The following is a 19,813-nucleotide window of genomic DNA, read 5'->3' as shown; positions in this document are numbered from 1 at the left end:
CACTACTCTAGCAAGGCAAATAGCTCTAAAAGCATTTTAAGTTTGTGATTGTCCCACTGAATCAAATGGACTACTCACATGCTTAAAGTTAAGCACGTGCTTAAGTGCTTCACTGGCTCAAGATCAAAATGCACTGCACCTTGCAGGATCGAGCCCCATATTTGCTTTTCATTCTGTTAACAATTTAAAATATAATTAAGTTTAATTTGCAAAAATTAAAGTGAAAATTAGTGTGGCAGGGAGAGTTGACAGTGCCTAACCTGACGTGCCATGAAGAAAATTACACCTGGTAACCTGCTGTAGAAAGCTAAATCAATTTAGGATTCACAAATTAAAGTTTCCCCAAACCAGGATGAAAGTCATCCCTACGTAGGGCCTAACCCTTTGAAGTGTTGAGTGACTCCTGGATGTGCTGTACACCCTCACTTCCCATTGACAGGCACTTTATACATAGTATGACTGTGCAGAATTAAACATGTTTGTGAAAAATTGTAGACAGTGTTATGTGGTTGTCTGGGCATTAGTTAGAAGGAATCCCCAGCCTGTCATCTAGTCCACCCTCCTGCATCACAGCAGAACTGATTTCACTATTCCCAAAACATCCTTGATAGATGTGGTATTAAGTTTAGCCTTGAATACAGCATCTTCAATGACATCAGTTCCACAAGCTATTAAGCAAGAAGGTCAGGGATCCAACCCGATGTTCTGGATGTCCTAAACATCCAACTGCTGGAAGCTGGGACTAGATGATAGGGATGAATCACTCAGAATTTCCCTGTTCTGTTCATTCTCTCTGAAGCATCTCACATTGGGCATTCTCAGAGATACTGAGCTTGATGTGTGGTTGGTTTGACTCAGTATGGCCATTTTTAAGTTCCAGTGTTGCAGAGGCCTCTCCCCAAAAGTTGGCTCCCCCTGCATTTCCATGGAAACAGATCAGGGTTGCCATATTACATCATATGCATCTGCAACAGCATGTGGTTAGTACACTGTTTACCTGATATGAATGCGTAGTGTTTGTCTGTAGGTATGTAATTGTTATGACTATTTTCTCTGTATTGCAATTTTAAGTTCTCAAGGATTCTGTCATTTTGTGAGTAAGCATTATATGGAGAGGATACACTCTGTGCTCCTCTCATGGATACTTTACTTTTGATCTTTCTTGTTTCTCTTAACCTATAACAGAAGTCATTCAGACTGAAAGAATATGGCTTGAATGGAATGAAATATGGTTGGAATATGGAAAACATAACAGCAAATATATGTGAAATAAGCCAGAGTTTGACCCTTCTCTCAGTTACCTTTTTGTACTTACTGCGTAATTTCATGAAGAGCATCAAAATGGCCATCATAATTGTAATCAAACACTGGTCCACTGATCACATTCAGTCCATTCCTCTCTGCAGCATACTTTAGAAGCAGCACATCATGGAAATAGTTCCATATCTCTGTCATTAAAATGAGTTGAACATAATTAATACCAGTTCCAAAATGCTCTACCTCTAATACATTAATGAGCTTGTGAATTTTCTTCACTTTTTGTCATAGGCAAAGAATGAAAACATAGCACATTTTTCTAGGCTAAACTGCCACAACTTCTTCTATACTTCATAATTTTTAAAATATTTCACTTTTTAAGCAAATTTAGAGGGAAACTGTTGTACTGACACAACCAATGTACTCTGTTCACCTATGAAAGAGGTGTGGTAAAGGCTATGCCATTGCAAGTTTCTCCACACAGTCCAACGATATGGCTCAACCTGAATTTGTAAAGAACAACTCTTGAACAGAGAGGACAGTTCATTTTCAATGCCTATCAGTTCTTGGCATCTCTGCTGAGACTACTGACAAAGGTGCCAACTGGTGCCAGCTGAGATGCTGATTTTGGGGATGTGGATATTTGTTCACAGGAACTAGTCTGAGTCAACTGAACACATTTCAAATACCAGTGGGCCATTTAACTTATTTTATTTATGTAACACTGGTCTACAATTTTTGAGAAGTCATCTGCTTCAGAGACAAAATGTACTATTTATTATGTATTTTGATGTGCTGAATTCAAATATGACAATTAAAACAACTGATTGGCTACTGTTTCTAAGATATTTACGTTTTTACATTTTATGTCTATGTATATTGTGTAGATAGTAGAGTTTTAATCATAAATTGTAAACCTAGGTCTTTTCATGTGTTTATGGTTGCTTTACATGATAATATTTCACTTGTCCTCTTTATGTAACACTTTAAAAATCAGCAGAAGGGTTATATAAATAAAATGTATTATGAAACAAAAGGCAAAAAACTATCATGTACATAGTTTAGTCCTATTCAGTGTCTACTCGGCGCTTCTTGGCTTGTCTCTTGTATTCATTAAATGGAGCATCTCTTGTCACTGTCCAGCAATAGTCTGCAAGCATTGATGGGCTCCATTTGCCCTGATAGCTAGCCTGCCAGGAGATTCCACTGCTGTAGTTTGGAGCCCAACAGCTCTGCCTTACTCTTGGGGAGTTCCAAATCCCTGACAAGGTCATTCAGTTCACATTGTGTTAGGAGGTGTGGTTCAGAGGAGGAGGATGGGAGAAAATGTGGGTCCTGTGACATTGATGGTTCAGGACCAGAAGTTTCATCCTCTTCCTCGTCTGACTCAAGTGAGAATGATTCTGGTGCATCAGGAACCGGCAGTCCTCCTCCGTGGGGTACTGGGCATATAGCTGATGGAATGTTTGGATAATGCACAGTCCACTTTTTCTTCTTTGACACACCTATCCCAACTGGAGGCACCATGCAGAAGGAACAATTGCTGGTATGATCTGTTGGCTCCCTCCAAATCATTGGCACTGCAAAAGGCATATATTTCCTTTTCCTGTTCAACCATTGGTGAAGATTTGTTGCACAAGGGTTGCAGCATATGTGTGGGGCCCACCTCTTGTCCTGATCTCCAATTTTGCAGCCAAAAGAAAGGTGATAGGCTTTCTTAACCATAGTGGTTAGACTGCACTTTTGTGATGCAAAAGTCACTTCACCACAAACATAGCAGAAGTTATCTGCACTGTTCACACAAGTACGAGGCATCTCTGCTCACTTTGGCTAAACAGAAATGTGTCCCTTTGCAAAATCAAACACTGACAAATAAGAGAGCACGACACTGTATGATTTCTAGAGCTGATATAGGGCAATTTGTTCAGCAGAGTGATGTAAGCATCCTTATGATTGCATCATCCATGACTTCTAGGAATAACATGATGCAATTCATATCATGTATGACGCAATACCAGCTTCAGATTGCAGCATTCATTGTTTTGCCTAAAAAGCAACTACTGTCCAAACCCAGTCATAGATGTATTCATAGATCCAGTCAAAGATGTATTTTAGTCATTTCTGGTTTAAACTGAGATCCCTTCCCTTTATAACTCACTTATCCTCCGCCATTCCCAAGTCAAGGGTCGTATATACTGACCCAATAGGATATCTTGAAAACTAGAGCCAATCAACAATTTTAAGCATCATTTTCAATCTCAGTGACCCAGAATTAATAAAGTTGGACTACATTTATTTCAGAAGCATTTTGGCTGTAGAGCAGTGTAATTAAACATTTATCTTTACAATGGAAACTAGTGATTATAGGTGCACAGTTATAGACAGTGTGGCTAAAAATACACTCTTTTCTGTTTACCTCTTACTGATATACCTGTAATCTATAGTCTGCAGTAACTGGCCAGTGAGTTTTATATTTCTTGTGACAGGGTGTTCTGTCGCTAGTTATTTATTTTCCCTTCGAGATTCAGATCACTTTGCTGTTCTGGGTTTCTTTGTTTTATGTGGTATGAGTGAATGGGATATGAATGAACTGTGAAAAACAGTCCAGTCATTTTTATTTTCTTTCTTTTTTCTATTACTTGCTGTAGCATTTTCTATATTTCTCCTTTGTCTTAGAAAACCAGCACTGGACTGTTAGACAAAACATGCATCTGTAGACAAGTCATAGCTCATGGTTACTAAAAACTGGAAGCAAGGATAGATGGATGGGCATAACAGGGTTCATTATAGTTGTACACAAGTACATCTGCCTGATATGCATTTTCCAAATAAAGGTCCGGATTTTCTGATTCGCTGAGATACTGTGTGGTGGAGCAGGGGCAGTGTCACAGAGCTGGTTACTAATTCCAGCCTGTCTACTTCTCCTGCATGGGGTTAAGAGAAGATAAAAGAGGAGCCGGCTATTCCATCTGTACACCTACTGGAGATTTCCCCGCACCAGGAGAATCCCCAGCAACTGCTTTGCAGGCAGTCCCTATTTCCTCTACCTGAGTGGTTCAAAGAGAGGGAGGGGCAAAGAATCTCCCCAAAGTCTAGTAGTAAGGAATTCTAACACTAATATATTCCAATTAGCAAGAGGCAGTTTTAAGTAGGATTGTCCAGAGAAAAGAGTAAAGGAAATGAATACAGTGGATGGGTTTTAAAATCTTCTGTGGTGATTTAAAAAAACAACAACAGTTTTTAGTGCAATTATACTAGATCTGGATATACTGAATAAGATCAGCTAAGAAAAGAATTTTTAAAATCTTTTAATTTTTTCTTAATTTTCTTTAGTTAATTATCATTTAATAAACTGCAGGAAAATGTTCAATAGAACCTTTTGAGAACGTACTTTTGAATTCTTCATACATGGGGACAATATTGCTGGTAAGTAAGGCATCATATTGTTCTGGACCAGTTGCATTGAAATCTATAAAAAAGAATGAAACATGCATTAATGACTGATCTGATACAGGAAGATGTTTCTCTTCCTTTCTCTTTCATCTGATATAGGAAGATGTTTCTCAATGTGCAATTTATGTATCCCTGTAGACAGAAGGCAAATTATTGCAGGTAATTAAAATCTCACATTAATATGTGAACTATATAAATATACATACATAAATAATACATAGTTATATATACAAACACATAGGATTGTTTGAACAGGATTGGGGGCTTGTTCTCTAATACTGGAAAATATTACCCTGGGATAGACAACAAAAATATCCCTTACACCCCAATAAAAGGTCTCCCTCCTGCAAATGTTGGAGAAAAATGTAATCTCTGAGGAATGGCATGGAGGAACCATTAGTACAAAGTATGCCACATCTATCCCCCAGGATTTAGTTTACTGCCTATTCAGATTTTAGCAACCTATATATTTAAAAAAATACATGCATTGACTTGATCTATTTATATTTTAATTAACTATTCTAGAACATACATTTTTTTCACTGAGAAGCAGGTCCCCCAGGAAAAGACTGTTCAGATGTACCAAACTGTGTGGTACCTTTGTGATGGGTAAAAAAGGACTATGGGCTGATAACAACTGTTTGACTGTTGCGAAGCTAACTCTTCCAATACATCAAAACTAACATTAAAAAAAAAAAATTTACATGGCGTGACACCACATGGGCCAGATTCTTGACTCCACTCTGGTCTTTGTCACTCTGGTCAGTTTTCATCACAGCCAGCATGTCTTCCATTTTTAAAGTAAACCTAAATCTTCTGAACTGAAAATATTTGGGTAGGATTAGAGTGGCTCTGTGGGTGGCTGCTGCAAAATGTATTGACTTTATAATAGTAGTTCTGCTGCTTTTGGTCAATGCACAGCCACTGGAAACCTCTATTTTTTTAAAATTAATTAATTTATTTATATTTTGCACTGCACACGTTACCAAGTAGGTTGCTTTGGTGTTGTAGATATGCTTTAAACACAAACCCACATCCAGCTGATTAAGACTTTCTAAACACTAGCTATAAAAAGAATCCTACTGACTGGGAGGATACAGGAACCCGTGGGTGATGTTCAGGTCTAGCTGGTAGTCAGAGCAGTTTTGGCTTTGAGTAGCAGGGATTCTAACATCAGCCCGCAGACAGTCTGGAACAGTGGAAGGAAGCGAAGATGCGTCTGCCTGCTAAAAGGAAAAAATGGGGAAATAGTGTTACACCCACAGTTGTGGCTAACCTTATGCACTGTATGGTTTGTGACTTCCTAGAATGGTTTTCATTTAATCTTTTCCTATTTTCATAATGAATCAGCTCAATGCAAGTAATGGAAAATTATGTTTTCTATAGAGTGTTTTTCCTTGGTCCTTCTGTTTTTCGGTAATCCAATTAGGGAAAGCCCTTAGCATGGTGTAAAATTGTAGTAGCAAGTCTAAGGTAGTATCTTAGCCCAAAAAGGTGACATTTTTGGCCCATTCAGCTCTCTAAAAATAATTTCACTTCCTACTGCAGGGCAGTTAACATGTGAGAATCACATACTGGCTGATGTTATTTTAGCCATATCCAGATGGGATAAGCATTGACACCAAGAACCTTTATGGGTTAGATTCTCAGCAGCAATAAATCAGTAAACTGCTTCCACTTCCATGAAGCAATGTTAATTCACACCAGCTGAAGAGCTGACCCACAACATTTCAACTCTGATTTCGGTATTTACAACTGGCAAGATTGCACCCATAACAAGACCAGAATTGTACTTTATCTGCACAACTGTATTTTATTTTTCAGCAGCAGCTCTTACTTCCATTTCATTTCTTCTCAGTTTTGATAAGAAAAATATTTTATTTGATATCAGGATATAATTAATTATATCCATCTTTCATAGCTAATGAGAATTCGCCTGTTTTATTTTTAACACTACATGTTAAGGTTTTTTGATGTGGTTTTTATTTTTGTTTTAATAATCTAGGAAGCAGCCTAAGCTTTATAAACCTTTATTAGATATGAAGATGACAAATGCAGTGCAACATCACTTTTGATCTGTTAAAGGTGAACTGCAGTCAAGGAAATCGTGCTTGTGCCTCTTCTTTGCACTTTGTTTAGAAGTGTGAAAATCTCTGTATGTGTCCATCCTATGTTCTAGGTGTGCATTCAGGGGCGGCTCTAGGCATTTTGCCACCCCAAGCATGGCAGGCAGGCTGCATTTGGCGGGTTGCCTGTGGAGGGTCTGCCAAAGCTGCAGGACCAGCGAACCCTCCGCAGGCAAGCTGCCAAGGGCAGCCTGCCTGCTGCCCTCGCGGCGCCGGCAGAGCGCCTCCCGTGGCTTGCCGCCCCAAGCACGCACTTGGCGTGCTGGGGCCTGGAGCTGCCCCGTGTGCATTACATTGAAGCAATATAATGTAAAAGGATAAAAAAATATCCATCAGCAAATATAAGCCACAATCCTGCACTGAGATCCATTAATTTGAACACCTAGCCCCAGAGGGTGTCCTGCTGAAGTCAACAGGGATCCACATGGGTGCAAACCTGCATGTTAATAGATCCAATTGCCAGATAAGGGACACAATGAGGATTCTAATCTAAATCACTATAGCCCTCCACCTGCACCTTCTCCAAAAACCTGGGGGGAAATATGGAGTTTGCAGCACATACAGAAAGTTAACAAATCCAGGCTCTGGCAGACTCAAGGGGAAACTGTGATCCAAAGTCAAGAAAATCTACAGAGAACACCTTTCCTCCCCACCCACCTCAGCAGTGCTCTCCTGCATGTTGCAAGGAACTCCAGCTGAAGCATGTCCGTTAACTGGGACAGTACATCATAAGGAGAGAAATGATCTCTCAGGAAATCAGGCCCAAAACTATTTAAGGCTCGGTAGATTAACATCAATACCTTCCAATTTCATCTGGAAACTTATTAGAGAAGTGCAGTGCCTGGTGTAAAGGTGGAATTGTTTCCAGTGTGAAACTCCACTTAACAAGCATGTGGAAACATTTTATAAGAACATCAGAATGGCAATATTGGGTCAGACCAATGGTCCATCTAGCCCAGTATCCTGTCTTCTGAAGGTGGCCAATGCCAGGTTATTCAGAGGGAATGAATAGAACAGGTAATTATTAAGTGATCTATCCTCTGTCGCACATTCCCAGCTTCTGGCAAACAGAGGCTAGGGACACAATCCCTGCCCATCCTGGCTAATAGCCATTGATAGACCTATCATCCATGAACTTACCTAATTCTTTTTTGAACCCTGTTATTCGCTTTGTCTTCACAACATCCTCTGGCAAAGAGTTCCACAGGTTAACTGTGAAAAAATACTTCCTTTTGTTTGTTTTAAATCTGCTGCCTGTTAATTTCATTTGGTGACCCCCTAGTTCTTGTGTTATGAGAAGGAGTAAATAACACTTCCTTATTCACTTTCTCCACACCAGCCATGATTTTATAGACCTCTGTCTTATTCCCCCTTAGTCATCTCTTTCTCAAGCTGAAAAGTCCCAGTCTTATTAATCTTATTAAGCCATTCTATATACCTAATCATTTTTGTTGCCCTTTTCTGTATCTTTTCCAGTTCCAATAATTTTTTTTGAGATGAGGCAACCAGTCCTGCACACAGTATTCAAGATGTGGGTGTACCATGAATTTAAATAGAGGCAATATGGTATTTTCTGTCTTATTATCTATCACTTTCCAAATGATTCCCAGCATTCTTTAGCCTTTTTGACTGCCACTGCACATTCAATGGATGTTTTCAGAGGACTATCCACAATGACTCCTAGATCTCTTTCTTAAGTGGTAACAGCTAATTTAGGCCCATCATTTTATATGCATGGTTGGGATTAAGTTTTCCAGTGTGCATTACTTTGCATTTATCAATATTGATCAATATAAATATTATCAATGTCAATTGATTAATATCAACATTATTAATAGCTTCAGTTTCTGAATGGTCTCTAAGCATAGCTCTGTGTGAAGCTTTTTACAGGATCTAATCACAAGTTGACAAAACATATGAATAAATGTGGAACGGACCATCTTGGAGAGAAAATGTCTTTTTTTTTCACCAAGCACAGACGAGAGTGTGCTCATAACTATGGCTGCTCCTTGAGCATCCAGGAACAGCCCAAGATCTAATACCACATCTAAGTCATGCATCTGAGCTACAAATGGCATTCAAACCCTCCCAATCAGAGGAACCAATATAAATCCCACCAACTGTTCTGGCAGCTTGTCCTAAGCCACCAACATTATTTCACTCCTCTCCAGATACACAGTAATTCTCATCCAAGTCTCAAATTTATATAGATAGTGGATTATTTATTCTACTGCTCCAGCCAAATCAAAAGAATAGAGATGTAGAGCAAGCTGTCATCTGCATATTGAATATATCACAGACCATATATCTTCACTAACTCTCCCAGTCACCTCATCTACATGTTGAGTGGGAAGGGTGATAATATAGATTCCCATTGTACCTTGCAGGAGAGAACTCTCAAGTTGGAGAAATAAGTACCCACAAATAACCTCTGTGTTCTCTCAGAAAGATAAGAGAGGAACCACTCAGCTCTGTAACAGTCTTGCTAGGCTCCGCAACCAAATCAACAAAACTTCACAATCAGCAGTATCAAAAGCTGTTGACAAGTCTGTAATAATCAGTGATACTTTCACCCTTTGCTAGAAGGAGAGTCCCAGCTAATCCAATCAATGCAGTCTCTGTCCCATACACAAATGACTATGGTCAAAGAAATTGGAAGACTTCAGAAACCATCACAGTTGCTCAGCTACAACCTACTCAATGGCTTCCCCATCCCCAAAAAATGGGAGATTTGCTATTGGTCAATAGTTAGGCAGAATGTATGTATCAAGAAGTGGTCCCTTAAGCAATGCTCTCATGATAGCCTCTTTAAGAAATCTTTCTTCATAAACTACGCAGACAGACAATCTGTTACAACAGGTTAGACTCAGAAGAAGACTTGCATCATTAGATCTACAGCTGTATCCTCTCTCATTTCCTCTATCTCAGATCACATGGTGAACCATGGTGACCTGTGAAGAAAAAACCAGTTACAATGACTTTAGAAAACTACTCCATAGGTAAAATTACACAATCCATTCTCCAGTTTATGTTACAAGAATAAGATTTTTTAAACAACCCAGTAATTAATGTTTCCAGATGCATAATCTATTTTCATTACATGACAAACTAAATATAGTATTCCGCAGCTGTTGCGGTCTGTCATGTCAATTTTCAGCCACTTCCAGGAGAGTTTTTTTGGGGTAATACCAGCAGAAAAAATACTTAAACCACAAAAAACAAAGATCCCATAAACCCAAAGCACCAAGGCCTTTTTTTCATAAATCATAAAATACCAAACAAGTCTCAAATCTGTTTGCATCCCAGTGCAGTAAAGATTAGACTCTTTAAGGATAAGATTCAAAAGTTAATCTAATTTACAATATTTTTATACTAAACAAAAAATCCTTGCACGTTACTTTCTTTAGCTACAAACATAGTCTAGAGTCATACCCAGAGGAACTACAGCAAACTCAGAAAGGCAAATAAAATTATAGTGTTCCAGTGTGCAAATTCAACTCACAACCAACAAAATATTACAAAGGGTGTGGTAGCTTTGAATTCTACCCCACAACAGAATTAGCATTCCAGCTGTTACATGCTGATTGGATAGGAGAGGTGGGTGGATTGATGCAACCGATTCCTTCCTCTTGAGGAGATGAGTATGTAACCTCAGAAATGCATTCCAAGGACCAATCGTTTAAATCTTAGATTTTCCTCTGAATCAGAGTCACAGGTAACAGAAAAGTCAGCTGCTGTTACTGATATACTGTCTGTAATTATAATAATATAAATATTTGTGACAGCTTATTAATATTCACTCAAAAAGAATTGTTCATTCATAACATTGCTAATCAAACACAAAGAAAATTACATATAAGAACTTTTTGAGCCAGATTTTTGGCCCTGCACTTGCCCCTTTGCACTGATCCTGATTAACCAGCCACCTGAGGGAATCCCTAGGGGACAGTCAGCAAAGCCTCAGCCTGCTTCATTTTGTTGTCCTGTTTGAGTCTCTCTGTATCTGTCTAGCAGTCAGAAACACACCAACCTAGAGGCACTGCTAACCACTCAGCATTGTTTCTCCAGCTTATAGATAACCGCAGGATGTACTGCTTGGTTAGAGGAAAACCATCTCCAGGAGCCTTGGCATCTACATGATATTGTGCCCAAAGCATACAAGCAGAGACAGTTATTGTAGCCACCTAGCACTCATCTATTGGTAGAAATAACAAGGCTTTTGGCCTGTTTTCTCATCTTAGAAACTCCTATTTCTTTGGAAAAGTTATATTATATTTAGTTAGCAAAACACAACTGCAATTAAACATGTAGGTTTAGAAAATAAGCCAGTATGCAATCTGACCCTTACATTTGTAACTTTTCTCCATGTTATTGTCTTTAACGTAATTAAAGGAGGAAGACAGAATCTGTGCTACTGATTTTTGGTTGTTATAGTCCATTCCAGACACCTCAGTGCCTTTTTATTCAGTGTTCAACCATGATGCAGCCTGAACTTCTATGAGAAACACCCACAGCTGCATTACCTTAGAATTAAGGCTGGTCAAAAAAAATTCCATCAAAACTGCTTTTACCACAGAAAATGAGGTTTTCAATAACACATTTTTAAAATGCTTTCTTTGAAAATGTTTGGGGTTTTTTGGAAAAGAACTTCCTCCAAAATTGGCACTGGTACAAATAGGAGACACATACATATATCACGCTATATAAACAAAGCACAGACTTCCCTTTAGCTGGAAAAATCAATTTTAAAATTATTTCCTGTGGAAAAAAGCATGTTAAATTATAGAGGGAAAAGTGTGTAAACTCACACTAGTTTTGCCAACCTTGTGAACCTCCAAACAATTGGTTCAAGAGATTCATGGAAACATGAACTCTACTAGGTTCACCCATCCCCAGTTATAATTATATCATTTATCAATCATACTGCTTAGGAATTGTAAAGACATGGAATATATTTGCAACAGAAACTGCATTAGTACAAACTATTCAGTAGGTTTGTATAGTTATGGAAAGCTTTCTTGGCAGAGAAAGCTAATAATAAGCTTAAGAAAACTTACAAAGACCCATTCCTGGAAATCATTAGTTTGACTTTTTTCTCAGGGATTCTTAGGCAAATTGGAGCCCTTGTGCACGACTGCCACTGAATGGCCAAGAGAGAGCACTTATCTTTCGGTTTTAGTTGTGTTTATTTTCTCATTTTATTATTATTTTCTCTCACTGTTTCATATTCCATTCCCCTCCTTTGCCCTGTGGAACTGTGCAGTAGTTTTCACTCAATGCCCAGCAGGCCTAGTGGGCAAGCCATGGCTCAATGGTCCATTCACCCCCCCAAATCCTGGCATGGGGGGAGGGGAGAAGGTAGGGGAACCCAGGACTTGGCCCAAGTATAGTCTTGGTCACCTCTTTCTGATGAAAGTGACCAGCTTCCCTTGAGCCACTTCCTACATCCCCGTTCTCTCTTCAATTTGGTGCATGGGCGCCTCCTCAACATGGAGTTCCCAATCAGTCTCAGCAGTTCAGTCAGTCAGATAAGCATTTCTCAGCCCTCTTCCTAGTGCTCAGTTATTTTCTCTCAGCAGGGAGAAAGAAGGGGGAAAAGGGTCAGTTCCCTACCCTCCCAGTTGGGTCTTGGCCACAGTCCAGACCCCTTCTTGTGGGTCACTTTGCCTCCAAACACTGCAAGCCAACTACTTCTCCTTCATTTTCTTTCCCCCTGCACAATCCCAGACTGACAGAGTCCCCTTTTGAGACTTCATTTGGAGTATGCTTCACAGCTGCTGAGGGGCAGGGAAGGGCTCACTTTGCCCAGTACTGCTTCTTCATTCCCTGCAGTTTTGACACCCATGGCTGGCTCATGTCAGCTGGCTCATGTCAGCTCACAAGGCTTGGGCTAAGAGGCTTTTTAACTGCAGTGTAGACATTCAAGCTTGGGCTGCAGCCTGGACTCTAGGACACTGTGAGATGAGAGCGTCCCAGAGTTTGGGTTATAGCCTGAGCCCAAATGTCTACACTGCAATTAAAGAGCACCTTAGCTCAAGTCAGCTGGCATGGGCTGACATTAATTACAGTACAGACAGACCATTCGTCTCTGTGTTGGGTCTGTAAATGCCCTCACAGACTATAAGGCAAATTCTGCGCCTTTGCTTTCCTTTCCTGACTATTTATCTATTTTACAAAACCAGGTTTAGTTGAATCAACTTAACTCTTGTGCTTTGATCTTTGCATCTTTTGTGCTCCTATCAAGTGGCCATTTCCACATTTTAAAATAAGTTTTAGGGTATTCAAGGTACAATTAGTTTTGATTATTTTACAGGTTGTTTTTCAAGACATGCTAGATTTAGACAATTTAGGTATGTTTAAAAAGCATTACAAATACATTGCTTAAACCCCCTGCCACCATTTGAAACCAAGCACTAAACTGGAAGTATAATGCTTTGAGGCAGCTAAATAAAATTCCATCTTTCCATTACCAGACTCCAAGTAAACTCAACCTGTTTTGTTCTCATAAGAAAAAATATTACATTGCGAGAAAGAAATTGTCTGGAAGAGTCATATAACGTCCCCTGGTTCATAACCAATTTTAAATATATGGAGATATACCTATCTCATTGACCTGGAAGGGACCCTAAATGGTCATTGAGTTCAGTCCCCTGCCTTCACAAGCAGAATCAAGTACTGATTTTGCCCCAGATCCCTAAGTGGCCCCCTCAAAGATTGAACTCATAGTGCTGGGTTTCGCAGGGCTAAACCACTGAGCTATCCCTCCCCCCTTTTCCTAATGAATGCTCTACATTTTCAGAACAGTGGGTCATTCCATTATGAATGGTAAGTACATTTGATAACATACAGTTTTGTTGACAGTGTATGCACTCCACAGTGGCATCCAGATGTTGTGACTGTATCCACTCACATACTGATGATGGTGAAGAAGGCAGTAGGTGTTTTGCTTCTGTAGAACTCTAGGTCTCCCATAGGGCAAATTATAGGTCTCTGCCTTCTTTACTAGAATGTAAATAATAGTTACTGAATTTTGTACTTGTGAAAAAAAATGTCTTGACAGAAATTCATATGGGATGAGGAAAAATATACAAGAAACGCAATGACGTTTTAATGGACTAAATATGTACAATCTAAGTAAGTATAAAAATGTTTATTAAGGATCTGTACTTCTGGATATTTGAAATTGTGGACAGAGGTGAAAGTAAGCTGGTATGGTACGGTACAACGTACTGGCAAGAGCCAGTACACTGTGCCAGACTGGACCGGCTTCCACGGTAGTGATTTAAAGGGCCCAGTGCTCCAGCCACTGCAGGGAGCCCTGGGCCCTTTAAAGTGCTGCTGGGGCTCTGGCAGCCGGGCTCGGGTGGGGATTTAAAGGGCCCGGTGCTCCGGCCACTGCAGGGAGCCCTGGGCCCTTTAAATCACCGCCAGGGCTCCAGCAGCTGGGCTCGGGCAGGGATTTAAAGGGCCCGGAGCACCGGCCACTGCGGGGAGCCCAGGGCCCTTTAAATCCCTGCTGGAGCTCCAGCAGCCAGGCTCCCACAGTGATTTAAAGGGCCTGGAGCTCCATGGTGGCCAGAGCCCTGGGTCCTTTAATTCACCCCAAGCCCTGAGGCTCCCAGCCGCCTCTGCAGTTGGTAGCTGCAGGGTGATTTAAAGGCCCTGAGGCTCCCAGCCACAGCCAGAGCCCTGGGGCCTTTAAATCTTTAAAGGCACCATCTTTTCCGGTTGAGGCCACGCCCCTGCTCAGGACTCCAGCGTATCAGTAAGTCCTTTAAGTTACTTTCACGCCTGATTGTGGAACAATATTTTTCACTGTATGTTAAAAAGGCACAAGTTACTCAAGTATGACGAAAAGAACAGGAGTACTTGTAGCACCTTAGAAACTAACAAATTTATTAGAGCATACGCTTTCGTGGGCTATCGCCCACTTCATCGGATGCATGTAGTGGAAAATACAGTAGGAAGATATATATATACACAGAAAACATGAAACAATTGCATTTGCTCCAACCTCCAGACAGAGACAACACTTACAAGATCTCTATCAATACCCACCTGCTGAAGTGAAGAAACAGACTGACAGAGCCAGAAGAGCACCCAGAAGTCACCTACTACAGGACAGGCCCAACAAAGAAAGTAACAGAACGCCGCTAGTTGTTACCTTCAGCCCCCAACTAAAACCTCTCTAACGCATCATCAAGGATCTACAGCCTATCCTGAAAGACGATCCCTCACTCTCATAGACCTTGGAAGACAGGCCAGTCCTTGCTTACAGACAATCCCCAAACCTGAAGAAAATACTCACCAGCAACCGCACAACAAAAACACTAACCCAGGAACCTATCCTTGCAACAAAGCCCATTGCCAACTCTGTTCATGTAGCTATTCAGGGAATATAATCATAGGACCTAACCACATCAGCCACACCATCAGGGGCTCGTTCACCTGCACATCTACCAATGTGTTGGCAATGCCCCTCTGCCATGTACATTGGCCAAACCGGACGTCTCTATGTAAAAGAATAAATGGACACAAATCAGACATCAAGAATTATAACATTCAAAAACCAGTCAGAGAACACTTCAATCTCTCTAGCCACTCGATTACAGATCTAAAAATCACAATATTACAACAAAAAAACTGCAAAAACAGACTCCAACGAGAGACTGCTGAATTGGAATTAATTTGCAAATTGGACACCATCAAACTAGGCTTGACTAAAGACTGGGAGTGAATGAGCCATTACACAAAGTAAAACTATTTGCCCATGCTTATTTCCCCCCGGCGCCCCTCCCTCCACAGTTCCTTACATCTCCTTGTCAACTGCTGGAAATGGGTCATTTTCATTACCACTACAAACAGTTCTTTTTCTCTCCTGCTGATAATAGCTCACCTTAACTGATCACTCTCCATATAGTGTGTATAGTAACACCCATTGTTTCATGTTCTCTCTGTATATATATATATATATAATCTTCCTACTGTATTTTCCACAACATGCATCTGATGAAGTGGGCTGTAGTCCACAAAAGCTTATGCTCAAATAAATTTGTTAGTCTCTAAGGTGCCACAAGTACTCCTGTTCTTTTTGCGGATACAGACTAACACAGCTGCTACTCTGAATCAAGTATGACAGTATCACAAAAATCCAGGGCTTGATTTTCCTCTAACTTATACCAAGTTTACACTGATACAGCTCTGTGGACATCAGTGTGCCAGTGAAGTAAGAATCAGGCCCTAGCTGACTATGAAGTGTTACATAAACCAAGTGCCAAGAACATCCACCAAAAGAACCCAGTTACACCCCCCAGAACTGTGTGAACAGATGAACGGCAGATGGCTGAAAGGCTGGGAACAGTATTTTTATCTCCTGTTTTCCTAAAGAACTTTGGGCCTGATCCAAAGCCCACAGAAGTCAATGGGTGTGTTTCCATTGACTTTAATGGGATTTGGATCAGGACCCTAAGAAGAATTGTTGCTGTAAAGGATTCTCAGCTAACCTCTTCTCCACAGGCAGGAAAGAGAAAGGGGAAAATTACTAATTATGGGCAAGATTTGGTCATCCTTACTTACCTTCAGTTGCACTTTACTCTGCAAATAGTCTCACAGAAAGCAATAATTTAAAATTAAAAAACACAAGGGCATAGATTTTAGATCACCAACAACTTACTTTCTTCTATGGTGAGATTTAATCTTTGATTTATTGCTTCCAATATGCCTGGTAATGCCTGTAAAGTATAATATTAAAAGATTGTTCAGGAAGAATTCATGTTCTGCTTGATTAAAAACAAAACACTGGACCCATTACTTACTAGTGGGGCACATGTGCATCCTAACTCATCCAGAGGAGTTAATGTGGTAAAGGGGCATGAAGATGGAGGTGATTCTTCTTTTGAATGCGATGGATTATAGAAAGCCGTCTTCAAAAGATGATTTAAACTGCCGTGAGTTCCATTGTTTGGTGCAGGTTTAATATGCAGCAGATCTGATTAAAGAGGTTACAAAAATTTGAAATTTTTGCAAAAACATCCTGATGCCCTACAGAAGAAAATACCAAAAGTTTCATTTGCCTGACAGCTACTCCTTTATGAATTTCTTCTAAATATGACTGTAGAATTTCAACTGTCTGACCCACTTGGGCAACCACAAAGGCATACGGATAATTGAGACGCTGAATAATAACAGGTTGAGTTTATCGGGATTCAACAAAAACAAAACTGAAATAAATATTTAAAATATAATGCAGCACTGCAACAAACAATTAAGAAACTGGCTAATTAACCCATTGCTTAAAGTCTGGCAGTTGAGTTTGCAATTTGTTAAATATGAAGGGTCTAATAGTTTCCACAGTATAACATATCTGCTACATTTTATGTAAAGTTAAGCATTAAGGTGTTGCAGGCTGGTCATTTCTGAGTCGTTTTTACACTTTCAAGTGATGTTGTAGGCATGAGATCTGATTATTTTTATTTTAATTATGTTACAGGTGTCATTCTTTGAGACCATTACATTATATTATGAGGAGCACTTCATTTTATGTGATCTTTAAAAAAATTACAGGAAATTACAACTTCAAACTTTGGGATATAGTGGCCTATCTAAAATTCTGACCAAGATCTGTAACTATCTGCAAAATTTCTGTCCCAAGATGACCACAGGGATCCCCTATATGAACTCAAGCATATTTGCAGCACATATATTTGTTTGGAACACCTTTCCTCTTCATGATTCTTTCTCCAATCCTCCAATCAGGAAAATTTCCCTACTTTGCAGCTAATTTCTTGATAAGTGTGAGCCAATATACATAAACTTGAAATCTAATGTGACTTCCGTGGGTGGGGTGAGGCAATTGGTACAGTGTTAGCTTCTGGATGCATTCACTAATGTTTCTGTAATCTTTGTCTTAGCTCATAACGTATTAGCATCTGAAAACCTGTTTGTGCATTACCAGTTGCAGTACTGGTTGTCTATACTCACCACACATTAGATTATAAATGTCTATGTTTTCAAAAGGTTCCACTTCAGTTTTTTCTTTAAAGCTTGGGCCATGTGCCATGAAGATAGCCTGGATTGTAATAAAGAAAGTTGTTATCTAAAAGAATTCAAACTAGAAAACAACATGTGTTAGATTTTAGGAGAACTAAGAGTGTTGGGGCAGATTCTGCACTCTGTCACAACAGTTAAAATCAGTGGGATTATTCTGATGTAAGAGAGCAGAATTTAGTCTTGCAAAAAATCCCTTAGGCACCTAACTACAAAAGTAGGTTACCAGCTGTGGGTCACAAGCAGGTAGGTGCCTCCCTGCAGCCAGGGGCAGCGGAAGCTTCCTAACAGAGGGGAGGCCACTGGCACCTGAAACATGGCCCCACCCCTCGCACCACCCCTTCCCCCCGAGGCCCTGCTCCCACACCATCTCTTCCCCTCCAAGACCCTGCTCCCTCCCCCCATCACTTGTCCTTACAGATGGTTAAAAGAGAGGGGCCTATGCTGCTGTATTGTTCCTGTGTTTTTCTAAGGCCTAAAATTTACAGTGCTAAGTGAATCTAGCCCTCAGTGTCTTAGGCTCCCATGTCCCATTTTCAAAATTGATTTAGGCATTTAGGAGATTAAATCTCACCGAAAGTTGATTGGATTTACAATCCTAAACACTGAAGTCACTTTTGATAATGGGCCTTAGGATTCTAAGTCATTTAGGGTGTGTCTACACAGCATTTTGAAGTGCACCTCCTAGCCTAGCTAGAGAGACTCGGGCTCACGCTAGTGCTCTAAAAATAGCTGCACAGACACCGCTTTAAAGTTGCAGCTCGGGCAGGAGCGTGGGCTCCAAACCTCACCCCTTCTTCCTAGGCTTCCGAGCCTGAGCTCCAGCCCAAGCCGCAACTTCAAAGCATTGTCTACACAGCTATTTTTTAGAGCACTAGCACAAGCACTGCAAACCCAAGTCTATCAGTCCAGGCTAGGAGGCTCACTCCAAAATGCTGTGTAGACATACCTTTGTGAACATTTTTCTCTGCACGGCTACAGCAGCTGAAGTCCATGATCTGCGCTGCTCTTCACTAGTTTATTAGAATCCCAAACCACAGCTGAATTTAGGATTCCACCTGAGGTCTGGGTCTACACTGAGAAGTTATACCATCACAGCTACACCAATCAAGGGTGTGAAAAAACACACCCCTGAGCAACATAGGTATGCCAACATAACCCCCAGTGAAGACACACCTATGCCAATGGAAGAAAGCTTCTGTTGACATAGCTAACTTCATTCAGGGAGGTGGTGTTCCTAGACCAAAGAAAAAACCCTTCTGTTGATACAGGGTGTGTCTGTGCTGGCATAGTCTCTGTGGTATAGACATAAACTCAAATATTCTCAGAGGTTTAATCCAAATATCCCTTCAAGATGCTCAAATCATCACTTAAGAATTTATGTACCTAAGAATTAATGTGAGCATCCAAATATAGGTTTTGGACATACTATTAGAGCACTCATTCATAAACTGAGCACAGAGTAGATGAACAGATGAACAAGGACTGAATCCTGAAACATATGGGTCTGAAGCTTATTACCAACAAAGAATAGAGAAGACCAAACACATACTTCTGTTTATTTTTTTCCATAAAACAAAGGCAGGAGGACATCATATGAAATTAAAGGAACCAAATTTAAAAGGGATAAATAGAAATACTTTTTATACTCAGTATACATAGCCATTAAACTGTGGAACTTACTGCAGCAGGATATCATTGAGGCAAATAAGTGAATAAGTTCCATATATTATTTAAATTTTTACATGAATAATAACATTATCTGCATTTAAACTAACTAGGATTAAATACTTTAAGGGCTGACAATTAGCTACAGTCTGGAAATTGTGCCTCAAAGTATATAGTTTTGAACAAGTAAGTGCACTATAGGAATGTTTATGATTCTCTCAAGCATCCTTAACTTGATCACTGCAAGAGACAGAAGACATGAC

General features: G+C 40.1%; 1 protein-coding gene across 6 annotated transcripts in view; it reads right to left on the bottom strand.

Moving 5' to 3' along the window:
• The window catches only part of ENPP3 (ectonucleotide pyrophosphatase/phosphodiesterase 3), a 94,964-nt gene that overhangs the window by 8,077 nt on the left and 67,074 nt on the right, over nucleotides 1-19,813 (bottom strand). For 3 of the 6 annotated variants that reach the window (XM_030556322.1, XM_030556320.1, XM_030556325.1), the window contains 7 exons: nucleotides 17,817-17,904; nucleotides 16,652-16,824; nucleotides 16,510-16,567; nucleotides 13,684-13,838; nucleotides 5,798-5,936; nucleotides 4,649-4,726; nucleotides 1,316-1,448 (listed from right to left, as the gene is read on the bottom strand). In XM_030556322.1, the coding sequence (XP_030412182.1) occupies nucleotides 1,316-1,448; nucleotides 4,649-4,726; nucleotides 5,798-5,936; nucleotides 13,684-13,838; nucleotides 16,510-16,567; nucleotides 16,652-16,824; nucleotides 17,817-17,904 (824 nt within the window). Of the gene's footprint in view, nucleotides 1-1,301; nucleotides 1,449-4,648; nucleotides 4,727-5,797; nucleotides 5,937-13,683; nucleotides 13,839-16,509; nucleotides 16,568-16,651; nucleotides 16,825-17,816; nucleotides 17,905-19,813 lie in introns of those variants that run through there. The other 3 variants (XM_030556323.1, XM_030556321.1, XM_030556326.1) reach the window with 3 other exon arrangements.

Source organism: Gopherus evgoodei, chromosome 3, assembly GCF_007399415.2.
Source record: "Gopherus evgoodei ecotype Sinaloan lineage chromosome 3, rGopEvg1_v1.p, whole genome shotgun sequence".
NCBI lineage: Eukaryota > Metazoa > Chordata > Testudines > Testudinidae > Gopherus > Gopherus evgoodei.
Note: the sequence above shows the minus strand (reverse complement) of the source record. Positions and strands in the feature narration are given on the sequence as shown.